The sequence below is a fragment of the Oryzias latipes genome, chromosome 3, assembly GCF_053564925.1.
Source record: "Oryzias latipes strain Hd-rR chromosome 3, Olatipes_Hd-rR_3.1".
Taxonomy (NCBI): domain Eukaryota; kingdom Metazoa; phylum Chordata; class Actinopteri; order Beloniformes; family Adrianichthyidae; genus Oryzias; species Oryzias latipes.
In genome coordinates, this window is record NC_136239.1 from 42,387,704 (window position 1) to 42,400,657 (window position 12,954).

At 42.4% G+C, this 12,954-nt stretch overlaps 1 protein-coding gene across 4 annotated transcripts in view; it reads right to left on the reverse strand.

Annotated features, from left to right (window-relative positions):
* Positions 1-2,267: 2,267 nt before the first annotated feature.
* The window catches only part of dok4 (docking protein 4), a 72,819-nt gene continuing 62,132 nt past the window's right edge, over positions 2,268-12,954 (reverse strand). For 3 of the 4 annotated variants that reach the window (XM_078944794.1, XM_078944796.1, XM_078944795.1), the window contains one exon: positions 2,268-3,458. In XM_078944794.1, the coding sequence (XP_078800920.1) occupies positions 3,325-3,458 (134 nt within the window). In that variant the 3' untranslated portion in view covers positions 2,268-3,324. The remainder of the gene's footprint in view (positions 3,459-12,954) is intronic. The other variant, XR_013654979.1, reaches the window with a different exon arrangement.

Below are 12,954 nucleotides of genomic sequence, written 5' to 3' on the forward strand. Positions count from 1 at the left end.
TTCATCTTAATTTATTGTACTTCTTGAACTCTCATACGTCTAAATTTGAGGCTGCAGATATTTTCATTTTTATAAGAATAAAATGAATGAAACAATTTGAACCATGTAACCATTTACCATATCTCTGAAATTATCATTGCATTACTACACACTAGGGTTCCTATAGAAACTCATCTTCCTCTCCCTCCCTCTCACTCATGGTGCAGAAAGAAATAAACATAACAGCACAAAATAACTACACAAAACACGGTAAAACAACTAAACACATTTGGTCAAAAAGCCACACTTAAACCCAAATCCATCCAGACAGGCAAAGGGAATGGTATCCCAGAATTCCTTGCGGTGTCGATTCAACAGCAGCACCAAAGTTACACCTACTTCATTGAATTAATTTGAATGAAAGTAAAATAAATGTCTGATAACTACGTGTTATTTTTAAGATGACTTAATAAAAAAATCATTTATCTTAACTGAAGCAAATAATGAAGTCATATCAAAGTATAAAGTTTATCTTTCCAACATCCATATGTGGTCTTATCACCCTCTCATGGTGGAAAAAGTATTATCTGAGCTTCTTCATCCACTAAATCATCTTCAAATGGACACGCCATGCTGCTTCACCTCTCTGAAAACAAACTAACCTTCAACTAAACCTGCTCCGGACCAGGTTATGTTCAGAGCATGAGTTGCTATGGCAACTTGACCTACCCTGAAACATACCTCCATTTCTGGAACCAAAAGCTGAGGTTATCCACTTCCTTAGCCTCAAACTTACTGTGGGAGCTAGCATAACCTGATTTCTGGAATACAGTAAACCCCTGCATGCTAAGCTAGCATCACAAAATAAACAGCTCTCTTTCACTTCACTGAAAACAATCAATAACCGCGTTTATGTGTGGCAACTGCTTCAGGAGCCAACACCGTATGCAGAGGAACCTGTCAATCAATCCCCAACTTAATCCTAATGTCTTTCTATAAAACTCTCAAACAATTTGTGCCTTAACGTGATATTAAATTACCGTTTGTTCTTGAAAACGTTAAGAAGAAGTCGGATACAAATGTAGGCAAGAGCAATGCGTTCTATGGCTAGAGGAGACATCGGGTGGTTCCTCATGGGAGGAGAGCACCGCCATCTTGGTGAGGTCAAGTCTCTGCTGCAGTTGAGCATGTGAACACATTTTTTGCAAAATGCCACTTCATTGTGCGGGTTTCAACTGCCAAAATCGGAGAAATGAGTCCATGAAGGAGGAAGGTATATCATTTCACAGGTAAGTACTATCATTTTTTCTTTTAATGCTGCAGGGGCTTCATTAATAGAACACATGTTGACATGCATGATCCTGCAGGGCTGTTATCTACATGCTGCATGATGTACATATAATTTTCTGTCAACATAAATGTAAACTTTATTGTGTTAAACCTGTATGCAGTATACTAGGACTAGACTGTTATAGTAATATAGATTTATACTTTTCTGACTCAGTGGCTGAACTTTTCTTGCAGGTTTCCAATGGATTCAGACTTCAGGAAAAAGTGGATCTTAGCAATAAAAAGAGTTAATCCAGATGGATCACTGTGGTACCAACTAGTAATTCAGTCTGGATATGTTCAGAAGATTTGAGGAAACACATTTTGATGAGAGGCCAGACTGTTTGCTTGAAACCCGACACCATAACATCTGTGTAACATGAATGAGCAAATCTATTCTTTTTCTTTTTCTTCTTCTTTTAAGGGTAAATCTGTTATTGACTTTTGGACTTATTATTTATTTATTCTTCTTATCATTTATTATTATTGAATTACTGTTGATTTTTTATTATTATTACGTATGATTGATTTATTATTATAATTATAATTATTGACTTATGTAAATATTGTTATTATTGTTAATGACTTTCTATTGACTTATTGTTGGCCTTTTCTCAATAATTTAAATTACATGTAAAGAGGTCTAAAACTTCTAAATGTTTAAAAATTATTTTCAAAAGTTCTGTGTAATAATTGTTTTTTGTAAGTCCTGCAACAATATATTTTTCATTAAAGTTTGAGCTTTTAAGGCTGCCTGTTTCTCTTATTTAACAACAAATGATGTATATATATAAACGATATATATATATATTATATATATATATAAACATATATATATATATATACAAATTATATAAAAGCTACTTAGATGCCACCAAAGGCTATAGAAATCATTGTCATGTGGGCGTCGTCGACCTCACCAAGATGGCGTCGCGCTCCGCCACCGTCGGCCATGCATCTGAGTGTCATTTTTTTATTAACAGAATAAATAAAATCAGGAATCAGAGGACATTTAGTGAAATGACCTTCATATACATCAATGAAATCTCTTCATTTAAAGCTTAACTTTAGATTTCAGACTGATTTGAAAAAATCTGGAAGATTTTATAAAAAAAATTCCAGTAATTTAGTATCATAGAAAAATGAGACGTTCATGGACATTTAGGAAGATCTGACGTTCAAATCTGGACAAATGTTAACAGAATGTTTTGAATAAAAGATGAAATGTAAACGCAGAGATTCTGGCAGACCAAGAAAAATCATGAAAAAACAACGGAAAACAGTCGGTTTTTCTGCTTAATCCACATATGAAGGAACGAAGATTCAGACGGAAACGGGAAACGTTGCAGTCCAGGCCTCGTGGTGCTTTCAAGGAACCTTCGCTGTAGTGGTTTTTATGAACCTCATCCAGTTTAAACTCCTGACTGTGGGTTAGCATGCTACTGCAGCAGCAGGTTAGCAGAGGGAGGCTAACGTCTGACGTCACATTTTTGCAGACAGACATGAGGTTCCACCGGAACGTTCTGCTGGGTTCCACCTCCACGCAGAACCACAAACGCAGCTTCAGCCTGGAAGGCTGTGAGGCAGAAGACAGAAATCTGCAGAACATTCATCACAGAGCACTCAGGACGCGTGAAAAAACACAGATGCCTCAGAGATTCCCATCATGCAGTTTGGCTGGACTGAGCTGCCCGCCTTTCTCTAAAAATAAAAACCTGTGGTAAAAATCCAGAGTAGAAATGTCCACAGAGGAACCTAAACTCCTCTGAAAGGAGCTTGGAGGAGCCTGAAGGAACCAGGAGGAACCTGAAGGAGCCTGGAGGAACCTGAAGGAGCCTGGAGGAACCAGGAGGAACCTGAAGGAGCCTGGAGGAACCAGGAGGAACCTGAAGCAGCCTGGAGGAACCAGGCAGCAGCTCTTCAGCTTCTGCCCCAGTCAGTCCACCGGGGTAAATCCCCCTATAGGGTTGTGGGTGGGCATGGAGGAAGATCTGAGTCCTCTGTGAGGAGGGGGGGTCAAAGTCCCGGGAAGGTGGGGTAGTGTTTTGGCGAGTGCGTGTGTATGCACGGCTGAGACCGCGTGTTGGCTTGGCTCAGTGTGGCGTGACGGAACAACGGCCGGCGGCCCAGCAGCTCCTCTGCAGAGCGTCCTGCAGGACAGAGACGGACACGGTGGTTAAATGGTTTCACTTTGACGTGTCAATCACAGAATCAGCTTCAGCGTCCGTTAACACGGTTTCAGATTTGGTTTCCGTCACAATCAAGTCATTTGCCCATCATCTGACTCGTCCCCATCAGTTCAAGTCCTCTCTAGTCTAGTTTTCATCATTTAGAGTCCTCTCTAGTCTAGTCTTCATCAGTTCAAGTCCTCTCTGGTCTAGTCTTCATCAGTTAGAGTCCTCTCTGGTCTAGTCTTCAACATTTAGAGTCCTCTCTGGTCTAGTCTTCATCAGTTAGAGTCATCTCTGGTCTAGTCTTCATCAGTTCAAGTCCTCTCTAGTCTCGTCTTCATCAGTTCAAGTCCTCTCTGGTATAGTCTTCATCAGTTAGAGTCCTCTCTGGTCTAGTCTTCATCATTTAGAGTCCTCTCTGGTCTAATCTTCATCAGTTCAAGTCCTCTCTGGTCTAGTCTTCATTAGTTAGAGTCCTCTCTGGTCTAGTCTTCATCATTTAGAGTCCTCTCTGGTCTAGTCTTCATCAGTTCAAGTCCTCTCTGGTCTAGTCTTCATCAGTTAGAGTCCTCTCTGGTCTAGTCTTCATCAGTTCAAGTCCTCTCTGGTCTAGTCTTCATCAGTTCAAGTCCTCTCTGGTCTAGTCTTCATCATTTAGAGTCCTCTCTGGTCTAGTCTTCATCAGTTCAAGTCCTCTCTGGTCTAGTCTTCATCAGTTCAAGTCCTCTCTAGACTAGTCTTCATCAGTTCAAGTCCTCTCTGGTCTAGTCTTCATCAGTTAGAGTCCTCTCTGGTCTAGTCTTCATCAGTTAGAGTCCTCTCTGGTCTAGTCTTCATCAGTTCAAGTCCTCTCTGGTCTAGTCTTCATCAGTTAGAGTCCTCTCTGGTCTAGTCTTCATCAGTTCAAGTCCTCTCTGGTCTAGTCTTCATCAGTTCAAGTCCTCTCTGGTCTAGTCTTCATCAGTTCAAGTCCTCTCTGGTCTAGTCTTCATCAGTTCAAGTCCTCTCCGGTCTAGTCTTCATCAGTTAGAGTCCTCTCTGGTCTAGTCTTCATCATTTAGAGTCCTCTCTGGTCTAGTCTTCATCAGTTCAAGTCCTCTCTGGTCTAGTCTTCATCATTTAGAGTACTCTCTGGTCTAGTCTTCATCATTTAGAGTCCTCTCTGGTCTAATCTTCATCAGTTCAAGTCCTCTCTGGTCTAGTCTTCATCAGTTAGAGTCCTCTCTGGTCTAGTCTTCATCAGTTCAAGTCCTCTCTGGTCTAGTCTTCATCAGTTCAAGTCCTCTCTGGTCTAGTCTTCATCAGTTCAAGTCCTCTCTGGTCTAGTCTTCATCAGTTAGAGTCCTCTCTGGTCTAGTCTTCATCATTTAGAGTCCTCTCTGGTTTAGTCTTCATCAGTTCAAGTCCTCTCTGGTCTAGTCTTCATCATTTAGAGTCCTCTCTGGTCTAGTCTTCATCATTTAGAGTCCTCTCTGGTCTAGTCTTCATCATTTAGAGTCCTCTCTGGTCTAGTCTTCATCATTTAGAGTCCTCTCTGGTCTAATCTTCATCAGTTCAAGTCCTCTCTGGTCTAGTCTTCATCAGTTAGAGTCCTCTCTGGTCTAGTCTTCATCAGTTCAAGTCCTCTCTGGTCTAGTCTTCATCAGTTCAAGTCCTCTCTGGTCTAGTCTTCATCAGTTCAAGTCCTCTCTGGTCTAGTCTTCATCAGTTCAAGTCCTCTCTGGTCTAGTCTTCATCAGTTAGAGTCCTCTCTGGTCTAGTCTTCATCAGTTCAAGTCCTCTCCGGTCTAGTCTTCATCAGTTCAAGTCCTCTCTGGTCTAGTCTTCATCAGTTAGAGTCCTCTCTGGTCTAGTCTTCATCAGTTCAAGTCCTCTCTGGTCTAGTCTTCATCAGTTAGAGTCCTCTCTGGTCTAGTCTTCATCATTTAGAGTACTCTCTGGTCTAGTCTTCATCATTTAGAGTCCTCTCTGGTCTAATCTTCATCAGTTCAAGTCCTCTCTGGTCTAGTCTTCATCAGTTAGAGTCCTCTCTGGTCTAGTCTTCATCAGTTCAAGTCCTCTCTGGTCTAGTCTTCATCAGTTCAAGTCCTCTCTGGTCTAGTCTTCATCAGTTCAAGTCCTCTCTGGTCTAGTCTTCATCAGTTAGAGTCCTCTCTGGTCTAGTCTTCATCAGTTCAAGTCCTCTCTGGTCTAGTCTTCATCAGTTCAAGTCCTCTCTGGTCTAGTCTTCATCAGTTAGAGTCCTCTCTGGTCTAGTCTTCATCAGTTCAAGTCCTCTCTGGTCTAGTCTTCATCAGTTAGAGTCCTCTCTGGTCTAGTCTTCATCAGTTCAAGTCCTCTCTGGTCTAGTCTTCATCAGTTCAAGTCCTCTCTGGTCTAGTCTTCATCAGTTCAAGTCCTCTCTGGTCTAGTCTTCATCATTTAGAGTCCTCTCTGGTCTAGTCTTCATCAGTTAGAGTCCTCTCTGGTCTAGTCTTCATCAGTTATAGTCCTCTCTGGTCTAGTCTTCATCAGTTAGAGTCCTCTCTGGTCTAGTCTTCATCAGTTAGAGTCCTCTCTGATCTAGTCTTCATAAGTTCAAGTCCTCTCTGGTCTAGTCTTCATCAGTTAGAGTCCTCTCTGGTCTAGTCTTCATCAGTTCAAGTCCTCTCTGGTCTAGTCTTCATCAGTTCAAGTCCTCTCTGGTCTAGTCTTCATCAGTTCAAGTCCTCTCTGGTCTAGTCTTCATCAGTTCAAGTCCTCTCTGGTCTAGTCTTCATCAGTTAGAGTCCTCTCTGGTCTAGTCTTCATCATTTAGAGTCCTCTCTGGTTTAGTCTTCATCAGTTCAAGTCCTCTCTGGTCTAGTCTTCATCATTTAGAGTCCTCTCTGGTCTAGTCTTCATCATTTAGAGTCCTCTCTGGTCTAGTCTTCATCATTTAGAGTCCTCTCTGGTCTAATCTTCATCAGTTCAAGTCCTCTCTGGTCTAGTCTTCATCAGTTAGAGTCCTCTCTGGTCTAGTCTTCATCAGTTCAAGTCCTCTCTGGTCTAGTCTTCATCAGTTCAAGTCCTCTCTGGTCTAGTCTTCATCAGTTCAAGTCCTCTCTGGTCTAGTCTTCATCAGTTAGAGTCCTCTCTGGTCTAGTCTTCATCAGTTCAAGTCCTCTCTGGTCTAGTCTTCATCAGTTAGAGTCCTCTCTGGTCTAGTCTTCATCAGTTCAAGTCCTCTCCGGTCTAGTCTTCATCAGTTCAAGTCCTCTCTGGTCTAGTCTTCATCATTTCAAGTCCTCTCTGGTCTAGTCTTCATCAGTTAGAGTCCTCTCTGGTCTAGTCTTCATCAGTTCAAGTCCTCTCTGGTCTAGTCTTCATCAGTTAGAGTCCTCTCTGGTCTAGTCTTCATCAGTTCAAGTCCTCTCTGGTCTAGTCTTCATCAGTTCAAGTCCTCTCTGGTCTAGTCTTCATCAGTTCAAGTCCTCTCTGGTCTAGTCTTCATCAGTTCAAGTCCTCTCTGGTCTAGTCTTCATCAGTTAGAGTCCTCTCTGGTCTAGTCTTCATCATTTAGAGTCCTCTCTGGTCTAGTCTTCATCAGTTCAAGTCCTCTCTGGTCTAGTCTTCATCAGTTAGAGTCCTCTCTGGTCTAGTCTTCATCATTTAGAGTCCTCTCTGGTCTAGTCTTCATCATTTAGAGTCCTCTCTGGTCTAATCTTCATCAGTTCAAGTCCTCTCTGGTCTAGTCTTCATCATTTAGAGTCCTCTCTGGTCTAGTCTTCATCAGTTCAAGTCCTCTCTGGTCTAGTCTTCATCATTTAGAGTCCTCTCTGGTCTAGTCTTCATCAGTTAGAGTCCTCTCTGCTCTAGTCTTCATCAGTTCAAGTCCTCTCTGGTCTAGTCTTCATCAGTTCAAGTCCTGTCTGGTCTAGTCTTCATCAGTTCAAGTCCTCTCTGGTCTAGTCTTCATCATTTAGAGTCCTCTCTGGTCTAGTCTTCATCAGTTAGAGTCCTCTCTGGTCTAGTCTTCATCATTTAGAGTCCTCTCTGGTCTAGTCTTCATCATTTAGAGTCCTCTCTGGTATAGTCTTCATCAGTTAGAGTTCTGTCTGGTCTAGTCTTCATCAGTTCAAGTCCTCTCTGGTCTAGTCTTCATCAGTTCAAGTCCTCTCTGGTCTAGTCTTCATCGTTTCAAGTCCTCTCTGGTCTAGTTTTCATCAGTTAGAGTCCTCTCTGGTCTAGTCTTCATCAGTTCAAGTCCTCTTTGGTCTAGTCTTCATCATTTAGAGTCCTCTCTGGTCTAGTCTTCATCATTTAGAGTCCTTTCTGGTCTAGTCTTCATCAGTTAGAGTCCTCTCTGGTCTAGTCTTCATCATTTAGAGTCCTCTCTGGTCTAGTCTTCATCATTTAGAGTCCTCTCTGGTCTAGTTTTCATCAGTTAGAGTCCTCTCTGGTCTAGTCTTCATCAGTTCAAGTCCTCTCTGGTCTAGTCTTCATCATTTAGAGTCTTCTCTGGTCTAGTCTTCATCAGTTCAAGTCCTCTCTGGTCTAGTCTTTATCAGTTCAAGTCCTCTCTGGTCTAGTCTTCATCATTTAGAGTCCTCTCTGGTCTAGTCTTCATCAGTTCAAGTCCTCTCTGGTCTAGTCTTCATCAGTTCAAGACCTCTCTGGTCTAGTCTTCATCAGTTAGAGTCCTCTCTGGTCTAGTCTTCATCAGTTAGAGTCCTCTCTGGTCTAGTCTTCATCAGTTCAAGTCCTCTCTGGTCTAGTATTCATCATTTAGAGTCCTCTCTGGTCTAGTATTCATCAGTTAGAGTCCTCTCTGGTCTAGTCTTCATCATTTAGAGTCCTCTCTGGTCTAGTCTTCATCAGTTCAAGTCCTCTCTGGTCTAGTCTTCATCATTTAGAGTCTTCTCTGGTCTAGTCTTCATCATTTAGTCCTCTCTGGTCTAGTCTTCATCAGTTCAAGTCCTCTCTGGTCTAGTCTTCATCATTTAGAGTCCTCTCTGGTCTAGTCTTCATCATTTAGAGTCCTCTCTGGTCTAGTCTTCATCAGTTAGAGTCCTCTCTGGTCTAGTCTAAATTCAGTTCAAGTCCTCTCTGGTCTAGTCTTCATCATTTAGAGTCCTCTCTGGTCTAGTCTTCATCAGTTAGAGTCCTCTGGTCTAGTCTTCATCATTTAGAGTCCTCTCTGGTCTAGTCTTCATCAGTTCAAGTCCTCTCTGGTCTAATCTTCATCAGTTCAAGTCCTCTCTGGTCTAGTCTTCATCAGTTAGAGTCCTCTCTGGTCTAGTCTTCATCATTTAGAGTCCTCTCTGGTCTAGTCTTCATCAGTTCAAGTCCTCTCTGGTCTAGTCTTCATCAGTTAGAGTCCTCTCTGGTCTAGTCTTCATCATTTAGAGTCCTCTCTGGTCTAGTCTTCATCATTTAGAGTCCTCTCTGGTCTAATCTTCATCAGTTCAAGTCCTCTCTGGTCTAGTCTTCATCATTTAGAGTCCTCTCTGGTCTAGTCTTCATCAGTTAGAGTCCTCTCTGGTCTAGTCTTCATCAGTTCAAGTCCTCTCTGCTCTAGTCTTCATCATTAGGAGTCCTCTCTGGTCTAGTCTTCATCAGTTCAAGTCCTCTCTGGTCTAGTCTTCATCATTTAGAGTCCTCTCTGGTCTAGTCTTCATCATTTAGAGTCCTCTCTGGTCTAGTCTTCATCAGTTAGAGTCCTCTCTGGTCTAGTCTTCATCATTTAGAGTCATCTCTGGTCTAGTCTTCATCATTTAGAGTCCTCTCTGGTCTAGTCTTCATCAGTTAGAGTCCTCTCTGGTCTAGTCTTCATCATTTAGAGTCCTCTCTGGTCTAGTATTCATCAGTTCAAGTCCTCTCTGGTCTAGTCTTCATCAGTTCAAGTCCTCTCTGGTCTAGTCTTCATCAGTTAGAGTCCTCTCTGGTCTAGTCTTCATAAGTTCAAGTCCTCTCTGGTCTAGTCTTCATCATTTAGAGTCCTCTCTGGTCTAGTCTTCATCATTTAGAGTCCTCTCTGGTCTAGTCTTCATCAGTTAGAGTCCTCTCTGGTCTAGTCTTCATCAGTTCAAGTCCTCTCTGGTCTAGTCTTCATCAGTTCAAGTCCTCTCTGGTCTAGTCTTCATCAGTTCAAGTCCTCTCTGGTCTAGTCTTCATCAGTTCAAGTCCTCTCTGGTCTAGTCTTCATCAGTTAGAGTCCTCTCTGGTATAGTCTTCATCATTTAGAGTCCTCTCTGGTCTAGTCTTCATCAGTTCAAGTCCTCTCTGGTCTAGTCTTCATCAGTTCAAGTCCTCTCTGGTCTAGTCTTCATCATTTAGAGTCCTCTCTGGTCTAGTCTTCATCATTTAGAGTCCTCTCTGGTCTAGTCTTCATCAGTTAGAGTCCTCTCTGCTCTAGTCTTCATCAGTTCAAGTCCTCTCTGGTCTAGTCTTCATCATTAGGAGTCCTCTCTGGTCTAGTCTTCATCAGTTCAAGTCCTCTCTGGTCTAGTCTTCATCAGTTAGAGTCCTCTCTGGTCTAGTCTTCATCATTTATAGTCCTCTCTGGTCTAGTCTTCATCAGTTCAAGTCCTCTCTGGTCTAGTCTTCATCAGTTAGAGTCCTCTCTGGTCTAGTCTTCATCAGTTAGAGTCCTCTCTGGTCTAGTCTTCATCAGTTCAAGTCCTCTCTGGTCTAGTATTCATCATTTAGAGTCCTCTCTGGTCTAGTATTCATCAGTTAGAGTCCTCTCTGGTCTAGTCTTCATCATTTAGAGTCCTCTCTGGTCTAGTCTTCATCAGTTCAAGTCCTCTCTGGTCTAGTCTTCATCATTTAGAGTCTTCTCTGGTCTAGTCTTCATCATTTAGTCCTCTCTGGTCTAGTCTTCATCATTTCAAGTCCTCTCTGGTCTAGTCTTCATCAGTTAGAGTCCTCTCTGGTCTAGTCTTCATCAGTTCAAGTCCTCTCTGGTCTAGTCTTCATCAGTTAGAGTCCTCTCTGGTCTAGTCTTCATCAGTTCAAGTCCTCTCTGGTCTAGTCTTCATCAGTTCAAGTCCTCTCTGGTCTAGTCTTCATCAGTTCAAGTCCTCTCTGGTCTAGTCTTCATCAGTTCAAGTCCTCTCTGGTCTAGTCTTCATCAGTTAGAGTCCTCTCTGGTCTAGTCTTCATCATTTAGAGTCCTCTCTGGTCTAGTCTTCATCAGTTCAAGTCCTCTCTGGTCTAGTCTTCATCAGTTAGAGTCCTCTCTGGTCTAGTCTTCATCATTTAGAGTCCTCTCTGGTCTAGTCTTCATCATTTAGAGTCCTCTCTGGTCTAATCTTCATCAGTTCAAGTCCTCTCTGGTCTAGTCTTCATCATTTAGAGTCCTCTCTGGTCTAGTCTTCATCAGTTCATGTCCTCTCTGGTCTAGTCTTCATCATTTAGAGTCCTCTCTGGTCTAGTCTTCATCAGTTAGAGTCCTCTCTGCTCTAGTCTTCATCAGTTCAAGTCCTCTCTGGTCTAGTCTTCATCAGTTCAAGTCCTGTCTGGTCTAGTCTTCATCAGTTCAAGTCCTCTCTGGTCTAGTCTTCATCATTTAGAGTCCTCTCTGGTCTAGTCTTCATCAGTTAGAGTCCTCTCTGGTCTAGTCTTCATCATTTAGAGTCCTCTCTGGTCTAGTCTTCATCATTTAGAGTCCTCTCTGGTATAGTCTTCATCAGTTAGAGTTCTGTCTGGTCTAGTCTTCATCAGTTCAAGTCCTCTCTGGTCTAGTCTTCATCAGTTCAAGTCCTCTCTGGTCTAGTCTTCATCGTTTCAAGTCCTCTCTGGTCTAGTTTTCATCAGTTAGAGTCCTCTCTGGTCTAGTCTTCATCAGTTCAAGTCCTCTTTGGTCTAGTCTTCATCATTTAGAGTCCTCTCTGGTCTAGTCTTCATCATTTAGAGTCCTTTCTGGTCTAGTCTTCATCAGTTAGAGTCCTCTCTGGTCTAGTCTTCATCATTTAGAGTCCTCTCTGGTCTAGTCTTCATCATTTAGAGTCCTCTCTGGTCTAGTTTTCATCAGTTAGAGTCCTCTCTGGTCTAGTCTTCATCAGTTCAAGTCCTCTCTGGTCTAGTCTTCATCATTTAGAGTCTTCTCTGGTCTAGTCTTCATCAGTTCAAGTCCTCTCTGGTCTAGTCTTTATCAGTTCAAGTCCTCTCTGGTCTAGTCTTCATCATTTAGAGTCCTCTCTGGTCTAGTCTTCATCAGTTCAAGTCCTGTCTGGTCTAGTCTTCATCAGTTCAAGTCCTCTCTGGTCTAGTCTTCATCATTTAGAGTCCTCTCTGGTCTAGTCTTCATCAGTTAGAGTCCTCTCTGGTCTAGTCTTCATCATTTAGAGTCCTCTCTGGTCTAGTCTTCATCATTTAGAGTCCTCTCTGGTATAGTCTTCATCAGTTAGAGTTCTGTCTGGTCTAGTCTTCATCAGTTCAAGTCCTCTCTGGTCTAGTCTTCATCAGTTCAAGTCCTCTCTGGTCTAGTCTTCATCGTTTCAAGTCCTCTCTGGTCTAGTTTTCATCAGTTAGAGTCCTCTCTGGTCTAGTCTTCATCAGTTCAAGTCCTCTTTGGTCTAGTCTTCATCATTTAGAGTCCTCTCTGGTCTAGTCTTCATCATTTAGAGTCCTTTCTGGTCTAGTCTTCATCAGTTAGAGTCCTCTCTGGTCTAGTCTTCATCATTTAGAGTCCTCTCTGGTCTAGTCTTCATCATTTAGAGTCCTCTCTGGTCTAGTTTTCATCAGTTAGAGTCCTCTCTGGTCTAGTCTTCATCAGTTCAAGTCCTCTCTGGTCTAGTCTTCATCATTTAGAGTCTTCTCTGGTCTAGTCTTCATCAGTTCAAGTCCTCTCTGGTCTAGTCTTTATCAGTTCAAGTCCTCTCTGGTCTAGTCTTCATCATTTAGAGTCCTCTCTGGTCTAGTCTTCATCAGTTCAAGTCCTCTCTGGTCTAGTCTTCATCAGTTCAAGACCTCTCTGGTCTAGTCTTCATCAGTTAGAGTCCTCTCTGGTCTAGTCTTCATCAGTTAGAGTCCTCTCTGGTCTAGTCTTCATCAGTTCAAGTCCTCTCTGGTCTAGTATTCATCATTTAGAGTCCTCTCTGGTCTAGTATTCATCAGTTAGAGTCCTCTCTGGTCTAGTCTTCATCATTTAGAGTCCTCTCTGGTCTAGTCTTCATCAGTTCAAGTCCTCTCTGGTCTAGTCTTCATCATTTAGAGTCTTCTCTGGTCTAGTCTTCATCATTTAGTCCTCTCTGGTCTAGTCTTCATCAGTTCAAGTCCTCTCTGGTCTAGTCTTCATCATTTAGAGTCCTCTCTGGTCTAGTCTTCATCATTTAGAGTCCTCTCTGGTCTAGTCTTCATCAGTTAGAGTCCTCTCTGGTCTAGTCTAAATTCAGTTCAAGTCCTCTCTGGTCTAGTCTTCATCATTTAGAGTCCTCTCTGGTCTAGTCTTCATCAGTTAGAGTCCTCTGGTCTAGTCTTCATCATTTAGAGTCCTCTCTGGTCTAGTCTT